Genomic DNA, 18,241 nt, shown 5'->3' on the forward strand with positions numbered 1-18,241 from the left:
ATCGCCTATAAATCCCAAGTGTAGCGATACAATCGCTGCTTAAAATCGCGCGCGTGCGTAAACGTAGACGATTAGCCTCTGCATCACTGCTAAAAGTCGCCATGTGTCCAGCGCTCGAATAGTCTACAATTATTGAATTTAGATTTTTTTGTATCTAAATACTATATTACTAACATCATAAACAACAACTTTTGTTCCATGACTTTTTACAAAACATGATAAATTTACTAAAAATAAAATTTTAAGTTTTTGTTGTATACTATCTGACACTTTTTAAAGCTGTATTTGGTAGAATATGTTCAAACGTGCAAGCGTCCTCCGTGACGGCTCCCACCCCCGTCCTGAGCAGAATTAATTTAAAGCGATCTATTGAAATCTATTTATTTGAATTTTAAACCGGTAATTACGGCCGTTTTCCCACTATGGCTGATTTACAGAATTGAGTTTCAACCGGGGGCTCGAACTAAGAATGTATAACAACACGATTTGATAGCTTCGAACGGGACCATCTTTTCGTTGACGGACTTCGAGGGTAGTCCCGTAGACCAGCCATAGTGGGAACCACTTCGTGTTCCGAGAGTAGGGCCCCTATAACGGTGATGGAATACGTAGAGGTGAAACCTACATATTACCTATTATCTCCTATATAATATGAAGACCTCAGTAGCTTATTAATTATCACTGTACACACTCAACATAGCCCCGCACTAGGGAAACCCTGGGTCGCGGGTGCCATGGACACACACATAGACAACCACAAATTACACCCAAACTCACGAGAGAAATGAATGTAGGCCATACAAATATTTCTCCCGACCCGGGAATCGAACCTGGGACCTCTGCGTGGCAGTCCGGCATGGTAACCGTTCGGCCACGGAGGCAGTTGCGTGTATCAGATGAGAATGTACCGAGTTGGATTCCACGAAGATTCAGTTTGAGAAATTAACTTTTCGAAACTGGTTCTTTTCTGGTTGTTCTGGGTATTCTAATTTTTGATCAGGTAATTATCATTATATCAGAGAAAACTTTATCGCTTGTATGAAGTTCCCAACCAGATTGAGGCCATTGTTGTGGGCTGTGGCGTAAATCCACACTTTAACACGTGCACAATCCATAATTCCACCTGGAGTCGCGAATTGGCTTCAAACATAAATCCACGCATATGCCTATGGAGTCGCCACTACATAACATACTTCAATGTACAATATTTTGGTAGGATTTGTAGATGAACGGCCTGAATTTTTAAAACTTGTGAATTGGAAAGTCTTTTATAGGAGGTGTATTTTTTAATAACAAAATAATTTAGATATATTATATATAATATGAGAGTAAAAAGACAAAACTTACTCTAGGTAATGGAGCTATTTTTTCGGATCCAAAACGCGTGTTTGTTTTCTCAAACAAACCAACGATTCCTTTACAGGTCCCATGGTCACGGGTGACTAAGATTTATAATCATTCATAGATTCTAATTAACTGCCTGCGTGGCCGAACGATTACCATGCCGGACTGCCACGCAGAGGTCCCAGGTTCGATTCCCGGATCGGGAGAAATATGTGTGTGGCCTACATTTATTTCTCTCGTGAGTTTGGGTGTAATTTGTGGTTGTGTATATGTGCGTCCATGGCACCCACGACACAGGGTTTGCCTAGTGCGGGGCTATGTTGAGTGTGTGCGTTATTATTATTATTGTTATTATTAAAATTATCATTTAGAATGAATAATAAATATTCATTATTAAATTATATTGTTATATTTTTTCAAAGAACATTCCAATTTACGCTATATAATAGGTTATGTAGCGTGAATTGGAACGTTCTTTGAAAAAACAGTACAGAGTACTAAAACAACCGACCTCAAAAGTTATTTATCCCCTAGTTTGCCACCCTTAGTGGTGAAATATTTTCTTCAAAATTAAATGGGACCAATATTGAGGTACCCTCTTTCCAACAAAAAAGAATCATCAAAATCAGTTCACAAATGTTTTATGAGTTATCGCGTAACATCCAAAAAAAAAACAAAGAAACATACAATCGAATTAAGAACCCCGTAAAGTAATCATCCTGTAAATGCCCTAAAACGTTGCCTTGTTTGAAAAAACAAATATACGCGTTTCAGATCCGAAAAAAATGTTTTATTTCCTATGTGTAACAATCGCGAGAACCTAAGAACTCGAAACCTGTTTCTATTTCACACAAATTCCGGTGGACTTACAGGGTTGATATGGAGGACTGTGAGCGTGTAGAAAACATTCATCATGATGATGGAGACGCTGACACAAAAAGATTTTCGGTTTGATATAGTTATTTTGAATTACAGTACGTAGGAAGATGGTTCGAAATAGAACGTTACCCGGTACCCGAACAGACTGGATCTTGCAATCGAGTGGAATACAGCGACGAAGAGGGAATAAGAAGTGTGCACCACAATGAGGTGGTCAATCGGACTCTACAGACCCAGTTTGGTACAGCTATCCTTGCTAACGATGGCAGTGGATTGTTTACTGTTGATTACGTTGTTAGTGGAGGTACGTGGTTACTGCTTGTTCTAGCACCGAAACCTTTTGACATATTATGTTTATAGGGCTACAAATCGACTCATCCGTAGAACAAAGATGTAAGTGCAAGACTACTTATTCTCAGGACAGTATATTTCGTTCGTTCTTTTTCGCTGTGGATGTCAGATTGACTGTTTCGCTCGATTTTATATTTCCGAAATGAAATAAGATATATAAATTCTGAAATCACCTTAACGTAGGCCTTAGTTTGAATAACGAAATTATTTTCGTAACGTACTTATTCTCTTTTCGCCATATAATCACATATCGGATTCTGTTCTTCGGATGAGTCGAAATTGTCGTTTGAGGCGAGTCATCGAAGGAGAAGTGGGAATAATTACTTTGTTAGATCAAATATTTAAGAATTTACTATGAAATAACGGTCTTACAAAAATATGCGATACATCTAAGATATATTGTCTAAAGAATGTTCTCGATGTACTTTATCCGATCATATAAAATCGTGAAAATAGGCTAAATTAAAAGTCTAAAACGAATTAATTGCGAATAAAATATCTAACTTCGTACAGTGCTTCCATTTTCTCAGTGTCTCTCGGCAACCATCGGATTTCCGAATGCACACGAATACAAATTTCCATGGCCATTACTTATTAGACTTAAAATCTATAATAATTTGAATTTTGAACAACGTACTTTATTGTTCTTTTGTTTTGATTTCCGTGTGAACTACATAGAGTTGTACCTAAAACAAAAAAAAAATAAAATAAAAAAAAGGAAAAGGTACTGATTCATCTTTTTTATTATATTCTTTTCAAATATTCTTTAGTATTCCGATTGAAACACCACAAGCTACAGAAACAAGTTTTTAGACTTTTTGAAAATAACCATTGTTGTCTTTCTTGAACGTATCGGTTTCTTGTCAAAAATACAAGTGCACGCTGTAAATTATCTGTCGTTCCTGTGACTTCAGCGACATTTCTCCCATAGGATAATAAATAAAAAATGTAATAGCAAATCTATATGCTTCAAGACGACTGAAACTAGACACGTTTTTTATCCATTACTATTGTACTGTATTGTTCAAAGGCAAAGGGCGACTGAATAAAACCCGATGACAGCCTAAAACACGAAGTTTGCCGAAGGACATTGCGAAAATAGAAGCACTGTACATAATTTTTATATGTTGATATTTGTTTTTAAGTACTACAGAGGACCTGCTAAATGTTGATTTTCAACTGAAGTTATTGAATTCACATTTTTATCCCAAAATTTGCAAATTGCCCTGTTTAACGACACGCCACGTCGCTTCCGCCTTCTGCCCCATCAGTCATCAGCGTCTGATCCAAGTCAAATTTCCTGTTCTTATTTTGGTTTATTCGTATTAATTTACAGCGCGCGAATTGGACGACGCACGCCTCACCTCCTAAAATCTAGGCTCGCGTTGAATACTTCGCCTTAAACCCAAAACCTTATTTTGAACTTCTGAAAGTATTTTCTTATATTCATTTCCTACATTTATTTTTTTTCCATTATTGTACCGTATTGTTCAACGTGAAATATTCATTTACAGGAACCCGACAAGTGAACTACTATGTGTTGCAGACAGACTATGAGAACTATTCTCTAGTCTATAGCTGTCGTGACGTTAACAATGGTGACCGTCAAGAGCGTATAGGTAAGTTATACTGTACCTCTACCTTGAGCTTACTGTGAGAGTGGCAAATTGTACAGCGCCCTAGTGGTCCCAAGAAGAAGTAACATTTTCAATAATATATATTTTTTACATGGTCGCTAGCTATTAATCTGACTAAAAAAGTCATGGTAAAGTTACTTTGACATTTCAATAAACAGAATAGAAAACAAGAGTCAAGAGGCTTATAGGTGACTCGTAATCAGTAGAGGCGAAGCTGCAGAGCCTAGAACACCGCCGTAAAGCTGCCTGCTTATCGGTATTTTACAGGATATATCACGGATATATCACGGAGAGTGTGCGATGGAATTACACGATTTAATTCCGCCTTCCCCTTTCCATCACCGGGGGACTAGGCGTAGGCTTGGGTTCCACCCCTATGTTGTGGATATTCCAAAGATTCGCACGAAGCGTTACGCTTCCACATGTATATGGCGAACGGCTATGAAGTGGAATTCCCTGCCTGCACACTTGTTCCCTGAACGTTAGAACTTGCCGAGAGTTGGCGTTATTTACATATCCATACTCCATCGTCGCCCTCATCGTCACTTTCCATCAAGTGAGATGGAGGTCAAATGTACACTTACATTTGTATAAAAATAGAACAGAAATTACAATATTTACACAAATATGAACTTCATTACATTACACGTAAAATTTAATTTACATATACACATAAACTCACTTCCTTGTCCCGCAGGAGGAGTAGGCAGAGACCACGGCCACCTTATTCTATCCTGACATAACTTTCTAGCCTCACATACATCAACTACCCTTTTCATACAACTTCTTTTATTCTTGTCACTAAAATCTGATTTGTTTGAGTAAAACACAGTTGGAGTAAAATAACAAACGTTCCATTACAATGTCGCAAACTGAAAAAAAACTCCATATTTGTCACGAAGGTGTAAATTAGTTTATCGAACATTTAAATTTAATGGGTGTGTGACATAAGACAAATGGTGCTACTTTCGCCCCTCCTCCGCCCAATGAAGACACGTCAATGCCTAGACTTCTCTCGGAGTCTAGGGTCGTAGACTGAAAAAAAATAGGTTTAGATTTATTCATTATCTTGTAAACTTTACTTTATTATAATATACAATACATATATTATTACAAGAACCGTTACAAATAGTAATAAAATAATGTTACATTAAAAGAAAAAAAATGACAAATGTCCAGTACAAGTTTTGTACTATGTAATTTTAAAATAGTTAATGTAATTATGTGAATAAAGCGTTCATCACTGTATTATCGTGCTGTATTGAAATAACTATAATTTAATACCCCAAATAAAACCCTAGGGGCTGTTCTTCTTCTCATTACAAACCATGGCTGTAATGAGAAGAAAAAAACCCGAGGGTTTTATTTGGTGCATTATAATCAAGTTAGCCTGTATGCAATCCTACTATTTACGTGCAAGTGTGATGAACACTCAAACAAATTAAAGCCAATTGAAAAATGTATATCATATACGTGTTCTATTTAGTTCAGTTGATATAAAAAATAATGATTGGTATATGTAAAGTAACACTACTTTAGAGAGTTACAGTACTTGTCTTATTATACCATGGTCAAGGTGGCGCCATTTGTGAGAAATCTATGAGAAATTAATTTCTTCACTTAGCCTGATAAATTTACCGCTACCAGCGCCTGATTAGAGATGTCATTTTAATAATTGTAATTTATTAAACTCAATTTATTGAATGTCACCATTTTTTGCTGACACGATATTCGAAGAAATTGATTTCTCACATATGGCGCTACGGCAAAAAAGTCGTTAAATAATCTCAGTAAAGAGTACTAAAAAACCGACCTCAAAAGTACGTGGAATTACATCTATATGCCAAGTTTTATTGAAATCAGTTACCGGAAAGTGCGCAAACCCGGATTCCTTCTCTAGTTCGCCACTAAACGGAACTTAACACAGGAGATAATAAAAATCGGTTCTCACTACTCAAAGTATATTGAGAGAGAAAAACGCTTTGAATTGGAGAATAGCAAAATTAACCATTAAAATAATTGCTCCTTATAATAAAATTTAGGCGCTATTTATAAAAATTAATCTTCATACGTGAACAGCCACCCTTAGAGGTGAATAATTTTCTTCAAAATTAAATGGGACCGCTATGGAGGTACCCGTTATCGCGTAACATACATATAAGAAAAAAACATACAGTCGAATTGAGACCCTCCACCTTTTTTTTAAATCGGTTAAAAACAAAAACAAGCACATAGAAAAATTCACAAGATCTGCTGGTTTGTTCCGTGGCTTAGTTGGCATAGCGTCTAACACGTATTGCTAAAAGACTCTGGTTCGAATCCAGCCGAATCAGAGAATTTTCATTTAGCGTTTCGGTCTTTGTGTTAAGACCAATTATTCATGATATTACATGATCTTTGTGTGTTTACAGTGTCAAGTTGGAAACTCAGCAGAACCCGAGAACTCAGTAATGCATCGAATACAGCAATGGATGACGTCATAGCAAATACACAAGGCCTTATACAGAGATACTACATAAAGACCAGTCAAACGGATGAAGACTGCTTCTATGTACCTGAGCTCGATGAAACACAACCTATGATCTTCAGAGGACAGTGTGATGAAAATGTCGCCGGTGTGCAAGGATTTGTTATGGAGCAGGTAAGAAACGCCATACCAATTATGCAGCGGAAAAGTCAAACTAACTATCAGAGGATTAGTGAATGTATTTAGTTGATTATAATCAGTGATCGGATAGTCGGGCGCTTATTTACCTAAACATCCCGATTTTTACCGCCCCCGATGAAATAATATGAATGAATTTCTATGACTTTAGCCCTGCTATTGTAAAATAATATTCTAAACCAAATTCAACCAAAATTTCATGGCACTTGGAATGTTTTTTCATTGAACACAAGAATGTATACAAACTCACTTTTAAGATGATACATGCATTGATTCTAAACTGTTAGCCTCAGTAAACAAACATACGTTATCATATATCGTATATCATAAAAGTATTTATACGACCCGCTACCTCAGCCTCCTGATCATCTCTTAACTAATCCTCCCCTTTCTTTTCAAATCACTTCACGCGTTTCGGCCGTTTAGGTACATTGGATGTACATTTTTTCCGTATCCCTTACTAAACAATTATTAAAATGTTGTCGATGTCAACCGTGACTACGGGAACTGTAAAGGGCCCGAAACGTTGGTTTGTTTGAAAAAACAAATATACGGGATTTAAATCCGGAAAAATAGTTTCATTTCCTATGTCTAACAATCGCGAAAACCTCAATAATTCAATATAAAATATTGCTTTGTAGTTATTTAGCAAATAATAGTAATTACTCAATCTAACAACCATGGCTTTGACTAAATTGATTTACATATTTGAGAAAGGCATATCAGTATTATTATGTCGTGAAGACAAAAGACGATGTTTACGTAAATAAGCGCCCGATTATCCGATCACTAATTATAATATCTCACACACAGTTCGTGGGCTGGTGGCATGAAATCGAAAGCTACCCAACTGAGGAAGATGGGACGTGCCGCAACTCTCGTTACACTGGATCCGGGTCCCAGTTCCAAGTTGTCGACACCGTTGTGAAAGGTCTGGACGCTGAGCTCAACACTTATGCTGTTACTGCTACGACGAATGGACAACTGATACGAACATCTAATGATGTTGACGGTATAGATTTTAATTATTTCTATTATTTCCTTAGTAAAAAATAATAAATATACGCGATTCAAATTTTTAGAGTCGAAAAAATAGTTTCATTCACGAAAATCACTTTTATTTTCTAAGTTCATAAAAATAATAAAATAAATAAATAAAATCCTGACAATAATGATTATTTTCTTTCAGAAACCTGGATCGTTCTCGCAACTGACTATGAGAACTATGCTCTTCTGTATTATTGTGAAAATATAGATTCAGAACACAGACGTGGTAAGTGATTTTGTGAAGAGTTTACCCTGATTTTAAAGATGGACAGTACAATTTAGAAAGCATTTCGAAACCAAGTACCCATCCATCATTGAACAATTGGGTACATTTTTTGTTTCACACAGCAGCTATTTGTATTTTTACGTATTTTTTCTTTTTTAATAAAATTGACTATTAGTGACTAAATACTTCTTTCTTTGATTGTGCAGAAATGAGTTTGATTTAACGAGTTTTAATATAAAGTTCATAGCATAAAGCCCAAACGTGATTTTAAAAATCTTAAAGTTGATGGGAAATTGGTAATGACAGATCTATGTTTCCTAAGACTTTATTATAGGGTTGACTAACGTGGCCATGCGTCGCGCTTTGAGCGGGAGAGTCAAAATTATAGAAGAAAAACTATAGAAGAAAATTATAGAGGAAAAACAAAATTATAGAACCCCTTATTTTTTTCAGTGTGGAGTGCAAAACATAGCAGAACTCAGCAACTAACTGAAGAAGCACAAAACTCGTTGGCGCCAATTATCGCAGCGAACCCAGTCCTGTACCCACAATTTTACCTGAAGGCCGATCAGAGCGAGGAAGCTTGCTTCTACTACCCCCCTGCAGACGGGCGATCTGTTACTCTTAGAGGACAGTGCGATAATAATATCCCTGTTGTGACAGATTTTCAAGTTGACGATGTAAGGGCTGAAGAAAAAAAAATTAATGGGAGACTAGACTTTGCTCCTTATTTTAAATTTATTTTTTTACCCAACAGTATAGCGGAACTTGGTATCAAACGGAAAGATACCCCCAACAATGGGAGACAGGTAATTGCACAGGTGCGCGGTACACAGTGAACAACGCAGAGGACAGGATAGACGTAGTCAACTGGCAAGTTGTCGATGGTGAACTGGATGTGATTAGAGGGCACGCAACTGCGATACCATCGGAGAACAACGAGGCAAAACTTATTGTAGAACTACCTTCAAGGATACCTGATGATAACGGTAAGGAAATGTTATTTAGTAAAATATATATTTTAACGAAAATTGAAGTACCGGCACGCTGTGATGGCCGTTTTAACGTTTGTCCGCTTATCAAGTTTCGTATTAATTCATATCTACGTTGAAGGAGCTAATTAAAAAAAAAATGGATGTATAATTTTACTATGGGTGTACTACGTGAATGCGAATGCCGATTACGCGAATGACGATAGTGCGAAGACAATTGCGCGAAAGCTTAAATGCGCGATAGTTCGTTTGCGCGAATGGCCAGTTGCGCGGAAGCTTAAATGCGCGATAGTTCATTTTCAATTTTAAGATTGCTAAATTTGACATAAGGACAATATTATTTTAATATTAAAGTCGCATCATATCATACGAACTGACTATTCAATAGTCACAAAGCTGCCAATAAAACATTATAGTTTTAACATTGTAATAAGCCTACTTTAAGCGCGTCGTGGTACGAAAAGTCAATGTAAGGTTAAAGTAATATTGTTTTAAGAGGTTGTGGTAGGCCCCCTGAAAAACTGCAAAATACTGAATAATTTTTATTGTAGCCTTTTATAAAAACGCTGCTTCATATTACAGTGTATTAGTTTGACGCGTTCGTTTCGTGGCTTAATTGGGAAAGCGTCAGCTATAGTGATTGGTGAAGGCGTTCGTTGATTCGAGTCGAGCCGGGTCGGATGATTTTTTTCTTTGTGCTCGATCTTTATATTAATAATTATAACAAACTTTCTCTATTCTTCTTTCAATCAACTTAATAAAAGTCTCCAATATTAATTTTACTTTCCAGGCACGGTCTCTTCGTCTCTCTACGTATTAGCAACAGACTATGCCTCGTATTCACTTGCATTTACCTGCCACAACGTGAACGACTTCGAACAACGCAGTACGTATCCACATCTGTCTATCTATCATCGTCATTATTTTTTCGTAATCGATAAAATACATTTTATAGATAGGCCACTTGTCTGCAATATGAGTCTAGGTAATGGCTGTGCAAGTTGCTAATTACCACGATAACTGAAGGTTCTTTGAAGATTTTCAATGTTTGTTTTTTATTTTGTACCTTTCACCGTCACACTACAGATTAATTGCCAATCTGTGCCACATCATGGTGAACATGATGTTCGTGACGTCAGTTGATTTTTTTTAAATTTCACATATCGGCACATATATGTATATATGATTAGCTTGGGTACCTAGTAATATTATTTTATTATCAATAACATTCCCTAGATTAAGATTAACATTTCCTAATTTTTAAACTTACTACGTGTTAAACACGTGGACGATATGGCTCTAGATTTCTCACAAATTTGATTCAAAGTGTATTCCATAGCATTTAAGTTTATTTAGAAAAAAGCAATCCCTAGAATTTCTTGCTCGTTCTTCTCAGGGAAGTCAGCGCAGTTTTTTACTTGACTTTGAACTCTTTTTCTCAGTTTATGTGTGGAAACTGAGTCGAACAAGAACCATGCCAGCTGCCGGCACTACAGCAATAAACCAATACATGGCTACCCGACGAGAATTGGACCAACGATACTTCGAAGATGTCTTCCAGGACGAAGATTGTCCCGACTCTAGCTTCCTAGTAAAGAGCAGCTTTATTGTTATATTAGTTTGTGGTATCTTACAGCTACTTTTGTAAATATTAGGTTCGATTTACTCTAGTATTATGTAATGAACATAATTTATTTTTAAGTGCATTGTAAATAAATTGGCGCAATCTTTTTTCATTTCGTTTTTGTTTTTTTTTTTGTACGTAAACCAACGCACTCTTCCATGATTTAAACTCATCTTTGATGTTTATGTTTATTATATATATTTTATACAGAAAACAGATCGCATTATAATAGCTAGAAGGCGACTCATTGAATTAAAGATAGAGAGAGACCAGCATTAATAGGAAAAAATTCGCTAGATTGACCCTTTTTACCTTATGAGAAACATTAGTACTGTCGATAAGTTTCTTGGAGTTGAGTCCTTGTGGGAACGACTACCTGGACCTATCTGATAGATACTTATTTATACTTGTAGTACCGCCCACCCCGGTTAGAATTAACTTGGCACCTTGGAAAGTTTTTACTCATTTTGGTGACGTCATCAAATACGTAGGGACACAATATCGATACTGTACTCATGAGTAGTATCGCATAAAAGCATCCAAACAAAAATATCCGGTACCTCAAGGTATCGATACTTTTGTCCTGCAGATTTTCCCTACTTAAAGGCAAAATGAAACACTTGATTTTGTCTTTTTTTTTATTTATTTATGATTTTTAATTGAAACAAATAATAAAAGAATTTGATTAATTCAATCAATCGTCATTTCAGATAAGTTGTTTTACTTCAATTTCCGATTTTCCACTCCTCCTCTATATAATCACTTAAAAACAAAAATCTATTGGGTGACGGTTTATTTCTCGTTTTTGATACTGTATTGCCTGATTTTGAGAACAAACATTCTCAAGAAGTGACAAACTATTTTTCCGGATTTATATCGCGTATATTTGTTTTTTCAAACAAACCAAACGTTTCGGGCCCTTTACAGATCACAGGTCCCATGACACAGTCAACCGTGACCATGGGACCTGTAAAGGGCCGGAAACGTTGGTATGTTTGAAAAAACAAATATACGCGATTTAAATCCGGAAAAATAGTTTCATTTCCTATGTGTAATAATCGCGAAAACCTAAGAACTCGATAAGGGACAAACTTCTTTTAAAGAGGCAAATGGTGGCATACAATTATACAATAAACAGCCAAGTAATTTGTGATAAAAGGTGCCATTAAAAAAATCGCTAGGTGGCTTGCGTTGTGATATGAGGTGTCCTAAGTAAGAATTATCCGAAACGATACGATATTTATCAAAAGTACTAATACCTGAAAAGTATCGAGTACAAGAGTATCGGTATCGGAGGGAAGAGTACTCGATACCAAAAAGCATCGAAACAAGTACGAAATGGAACCCCCTTACACAACCAAATAATAATACGATTATTTACTTATAGCTGATATTAAGTTGCAAAACCGTTTTAAATAATCTTAAATTAAATTTTATTATACATATGTCTGCACACGTAACTTTCAAACAACTTTTTCTGTTAGCCGTCATAGGAACACTATTTAAATAATAGGGGTTAAAGTATGAAATTGCCGATTTGTACTGAAAATCTAAATTGTTTATTTTTTAAATTTTTAACAAATTCATTTAATCAAAATAGTTGCCATTATTATCTATACATTGCTGCCATCTAATGGGAAGGTTATTAATGCCTTTGCGATAGAACTCCGACGATCTAGACTGCACAAACTGTGTGAAAGCATTTTGTACTGCCTCCTGGGAAGAAAACTTCTTGTCACGTAGATAATTGTCCAAATCACGAAAAAAATGGTAGTCCGTTGGAGCAAGGTCTGGTGAATACGGAGGATGACGAATGGTTTCTAACTGCAGTTCCTGAAGGGTCAAAATGGTTTCTCGTGCTGTGTGAGGTCTCGCGTTGTCGTGGAGCAATAATGGTGAAGATCGATTCATGAGTCGGGGCTGTTTTACTGCTAGTTTTGTCAACATGGTTCGGAGTTCGGCACAATAGACATCTGCCGTTATTGCTTGACCAGATCGGAGAAAACTATAGTGAATAACACCATGCTGAGACCACCAAACAGTTACCATTACCTTTTTATTGGTAAGTTTTGCTTTAGGACACTGTTGTGGCATTTGACCTGGGGTCAGCCATTGCATTTTTCTTTTCCGGTTATCATAAAGAATCCACTTTTCATCACATGTTACAATTCGATCCAATATTCCTTCATTTCTGTACCGGTTCAACAAGGCAACACAAGTTTCAACACGCGTTTCTTTCTGCAGATCAGTCAAATCATGAGGCACCCATTTTTCGTATTTTTTTATTTTATTGATTTGACGCAAGTGAGTCAATATTGTGGGTAAGGTAACGTTAAACCATGCCGCTAATTCCTGGGTAGTTTGACTAGGATCGGCTTCCACTATCTCTCTTAATTCATCGTTATTCACCTGTGTGGGCGGTCTTCCTCGTGCCTCGTTCTTTAAGTCGAAATTTCCATCACGAAAGCGTTTAAACCAAAATCGCACGGTGCGTTCATTAGTAGACCCCTCTCCAAACGCAGCATTGATATTGCGGGCTGTTTCTGCCGCGTTAGTTCCGCGTCGGAACTCGTATTCAAAAATCACTCGAATTTTCGCAGTATCCATCTTTCTTGTCTAAATTGAATAACAAAAACAATTGAAAGTCGATATTCAAATGTTTCAAATTTAAAAAAAAAATCACAGAAACCATTTGAAAAAAGTTTCATTCGAAAACCTCAAACCATGAAGATTCTATGAAAATTCAAAGAACCTATTGCAATAAAACGGCAATTTCATACTTTAACCCCTAATATTAGTACTTTTGTGGCTTTCTACAGACTAGTATTTAATACACATCGTTGGCTTTTTAAATATACATGTATATTTTCTTAGAAGATACGAATTTTGTGGACATACTGTGACAATGGTCAGTGCTGGCTTTGTAGCTGGTGCAAGGTGTGCGGCGCACATGGGTGCAGGATTTTAGGGGCGCATGTAGCGAATCGCTGGAGTCGCTACAAATCTCTTTTTCACTTCTCATGCTCTTAAAGTTCGTATTTATGCTGGTTGTAGACTGCATAAAACAGGATTTTATGCTCTAGTGCATAAAAATGACGCTGCGCCAACAGCCACGCACACTAGAACTTTATGAAAAGTTTTATTTTTATTTTTTTAATCCGTGTGTATATTACAAAATTAAAAAAGTAGGCAATAGTAATTCAAATAAGTTATAAGAAATAGACATGCATAAAAAACAAAAACTTGTAAAGTATAACTGAGCATTATGTAGTCCGACCTAAGTCACGTGTAGAAAAAAAGTAGTACATAGGCGGGATTGTTGTAATTTTACATTGAATTTTAATTAAATAATCGTTTATTTGCAATATTGCTGTTTAATTTCCTCGCAATCGAAGTGAAAACCAGACTGTATATCTCGTTCATAAAACCCATATTACCCTCGACTTAAGTGTCTTACCTCGCCTGCGGCTCGGGTAAAATGACGCGTTTTATGGACTTGTTGTACAATCTATTTATATATATTTTATAATCCTATTAAGTTTGTATTATTTTTTAATACTAAATTTCAATGTGATTGTTTTGGCGCCTTTTCTTTACTATTGTTTTCTATTTTGGAATGATAGCTGTACGTGTTTTTGTAGTAACTAAATTAATAAGCTCTAAACACATTTGCTTTGATCTTGCTCACTCTGTTAGCACCCACTTGAACCCATTGATATAGTCCGCTACACTGTGTTCCTCCAGCGCAAACGAAGTAAACAGGCTGTTGTTTACTAACATCATTTATAATTACACCATTTGCACTCGAATTTCCGATCACTGAGGAAAATATAACTGTAAGTTAATCGTGTATCTAATAGAGGGCGCCAGGGTATGGGTTGCACCTACTGTTGGGTAATTTCCCGAAAAATTGGAAAAATATATTCCTGGTGAAATTAGAGGCACATGAGACTTGTCAACTTATGTCTCAGAGTGGCGGGCGCAGTGGCAGTGCCCTTCAAATTTTTGCGATTTAAAATTCTGAGTGGCAAAGCAACTGTTATGGGCAGGCGTGTAAATTACCATAAGGCGCACGAATTATCAGTCCTGTCTCATAAAATTTATCAAAAAATTAAAAAAAATAAAAATTTCGTAAGCTCATAATTTGACGTGGTTAAGAGGGAGCATGCCAAAAAAGTTTTGACGTTGGCTCCGCCCAAATTTGTGAAACAAATATATGCCTGAAATTCTCATGTCATGCGACAGATGAATTTTGCGCATTAAAAGTACCAAATTCGTTTTAGCGGAATAACTCTAAAACTAAAGGGATTAAAAAAAATCCGTAGTGACAGATCTCGATCGTGCATAAATATAATTAATTATCTAATTTTTGTCCTAATAACCTGTAGCATTTCGAGGATGAATCGAAAAAATGTGAAAATTAGAGGTCATTTTGTGATTTTTATCTATCAAATCAAATCAAATCATTTATTGTGTACGCATGTCTATAAGGTCTTATTTAACATTGTTGTGTCAGTACGTATTGCCAATTTTACGGCATACAATTTACATAATTAAATTAATTTAACAGTATACTACTACATTTTAATTACAAAATGTCAAATCTTAATTTTAATTTAAATTCTTAATTATATTTATGTCATTATTTGGTGGTGGTTAACTATTATTCTATGTTCTTGTCATTTAAGTAATTGCTGACTTTATAATATGCTTTCCCAGTCAATAAATTAAATAATTGCTTTTTAAAATTGGCATTGTCGTAAGTCTCAAGTATATAATTAGGCAGCTTATTGTATAGCTTATCGAGGAAACTTTATTGTTTTATGTTTCTGATTAGTGTCGATGCTTGAATATATCGTGTAGTTACTCATACAATATTTTATTTTTAACTTTAAAGTGGATATACCCCTCTAAAATCAAATCGAAGATTAGGAATTTTTCCTCTGCTCCCTCTTAAACAAAAAGAATCTAATGTACATCCAGTCAATTTCGAGATATGGCAGTTTGAAGTTTAAAAATGTTTCTCACTCTTGTTTTATTTTCAAAACTTGTAATGTCATGTGAACTTCAGAGATATTTAGTTATGTTTGTATGTTGGATTTTTTTTACTGATGTAAGAGGTTAAACTTTAGGAACCGTTTGGTACATATAACTCATTTTTTGATAATTTTGTGGATTGGATCCTTTTTGCTAACTGCGTCCGGTTGTTTTTCGTTTACAAATATCTTTTGAAGTTTTACTTAGCGTGAATTATAAAATAAACTTGCATATGTAAAAGCGACATTATAGAAAAACGAAATTTAAAATGATTTCACAACAGGGAGAAAACCTAGTACTGCCACCTTACCTATATACTTTTTTTTTCATTAATGAATGGCTTGTGAGACTACTTGGTCTCAATTCTGCCAGTGTCCGTTTTCTAGTTTCATAAACGTTACGGAGGGTGTGTTAGAATTTTGTTCGGTGACTCAGAGGGTGAATCGAAAAGATTTTTGCACAAATTGAATTCTAGAACAAAAGAGACGGCACAAATTAACACAAGTCGTTAGAAACATGTCTTACCTATGTATGTCTGCTGCCAAGCAATAATGTCAAAACATAACTATGTTACGGCTTTGAAGGGTAACGGTGCTGATAAAATTATAGGCACATGGGACTTGTCAACTTATGTCTCAGGGTGACGGGTGCAGTGGCAGTGCTCCTCAGATATTCTGCAACTGTTATGGACAGGTGTGTAGCTTACCATCAGGCGCACGACTTGTTCGTCCCGTGACTAGATATTATTAAAAAAAAACGAAAAAAGCCTTATTAATAGCTCCATTACTGAACGAATCAACTTTTGACAGGTGTCACCGTCAAATGTAGAAAAGTAAAGGAAAAATGTCTGAAAAAATATTTATTTTGCTGAGAAATATGACTTTAAAATGGATTTTTTTTTTGGCGGGGGGGAAATCTTTATGGATACCCCTGAGCCCAGGGAGACTCAGGAGTTATGTGGGGACTCTCCCTCCAGACTGGAGGGAGACCCCTACCCCACTAAAACCCCCCCGGGTTTCCCTCTCGCCGGTTGAGTCGGCGCCGTGGGATCAGTGAACATTCACCACGATGCCGCCCGGCCGCCCTAGCTTACGCCAGGGCTCCCGCGCCAACGGAGGGGCGAGTCGGTTGTCCTCCGACCCGCCCCCCAGACGAGTGAGGCCGTGTAATGCAGACTCCGGAGTCCCTGTCCAGAGCCCGGGACGTTCCGTGGGCTAGCGCCGGCGCTGTCGGTAGTGGCAATAAACCATTCCTTTACAACTAGTTATGTCTTACGGTGAATGTCACAACTTTTTTACAAAGTGCCTGATAAAAAAAAGCAAATTACTCTAAATGTCACAAGTCCCTTCCAAAGCATGGCCATATTCCACTTAATTGCTATGTGAACCATCACACCTAGTTCTAATCGTATCGATGGCATACACTAATGCTTGCCATCGTAGTGAAAAGATTGCCAATCGACGTCAGGTATACCTGCCGCTTGTTGTCCAGGGTGCGTCAGACGTACAGGAAAGGAAGTGCGGAGGCGCTCCTTTCGTGCACTCTTAACACCTGACCATTATTATAAATATTAAATAAATAACTTTCCATTTATCGATCCTGTCCTTACAGGCGATATTAAATCACAGTCTTGGAGGAGAGACTTTGCCTCCCTATTCTAGCGCTTGTACAATGCCCAATGTTCTGAAGATCTGTTTGACATGATGCCAATAGCAACATTTTATCATCGCACCACTCGCCACCGGCAGGGAGACCATCCTTACACTCTAGTACCGATCGATCTCGTACTGTACGGTTTCAGAGGATCTTTCTCACACGTACAATGAGGTTGTGGAATGTACTCCCTGTCGGGGTTTTCCCGCAGGAATACAGCTTGGAGTCCTTCAAAAGGGGTTTGAGAAGGATCCTAAAGGTTTGACAACACGCTCGTGACGCCTCTGGTGTTGCAGGCGTTCATAGGCGACGGTGACCGCTTTCGCGGTTGTACTGCCTACATAACAAAAAAAATACTTTATAATCAGAGTGCTGTAAGTTCAAGTCAGTTAAGTATGTAAGTTCATAATTATTATTTTTTGTTTCTACTAAATACTCGTTTTATCGTGTAATTTTCACGTATACCGCTAGAGGCCGCGAGTTGTTCGTTCCGGAACGTTATCATATTCCACTAATAAATAATTATTTTTTTTATTTATTTACTCATATTACAATAACTTATTATTTAGGTACTTGGCACTCTTAAACCTAAAGGGTTTGTTTGAGTGTTGCTCTATTCGTAATATTTAAACACACATAATCTTAAACATATAGACAAAGTTTTGTTTATACCAAGACCTAACTAACCGTTCGCATAGATAAAGCGCGTCACAAATAATAACGAAAGAAAAACAATATCGTGATATTGAACAATCTTAATAAATTAAATATAAATAACTATATAAT

The 18,241-nt window shown here is 36.5% G+C and overlaps 1 protein-coding gene across 1 annotated transcript in view; it reads left to right on the top strand.

Moving 5' to 3' along the window:
- The window catches only part of LOC113240270, a 46,229-nt gene extending 35,366 nt beyond the window's left edge, over positions 1-10,863 (top strand). Inside the window, exons 32-40 of the mRNA XM_026477528.1 lie at positions 2,320-2,527; positions 4,089-4,193; positions 6,623-6,852; positions 7,690-7,888; positions 8,066-8,149; positions 8,603-8,829; positions 8,907-9,138; positions 9,932-10,027; positions 10,584-10,863. Coding sequence (XP_026333313.1) covers positions 2,320-2,527; positions 4,089-4,193; positions 6,623-6,852; positions 7,690-7,888; positions 8,066-8,149; positions 8,603-8,829; positions 8,907-9,138; positions 9,932-10,027; positions 10,584-10,789 — 1,587 coding nt within the window. The 3' untranslated portion in view covers positions 10,790-10,863. The remainder of the gene's footprint in view (positions 1-2,319; positions 2,528-4,088; positions 4,194-6,622; positions 6,853-7,689; positions 7,889-8,065; positions 8,150-8,602; positions 8,830-8,906; positions 9,139-9,931; positions 10,028-10,583) is intronic.
- Positions 10,864-18,241: the final 7,378 nt, after the last annotated feature.

This window comes from Hyposmocoma kahamanoa, unplaced genomic scaffold, assembly GCF_003589595.1.
Source record: "Hyposmocoma kahamanoa isolate Upper Pololo Valley unplaced genomic scaffold, ASM358959v1 129, whole genome shotgun sequence".
Taxonomy (NCBI): Eukaryota; Metazoa; Arthropoda; class Insecta; order Lepidoptera; family Cosmopterigidae; genus Hyposmocoma; species Hyposmocoma kahamanoa.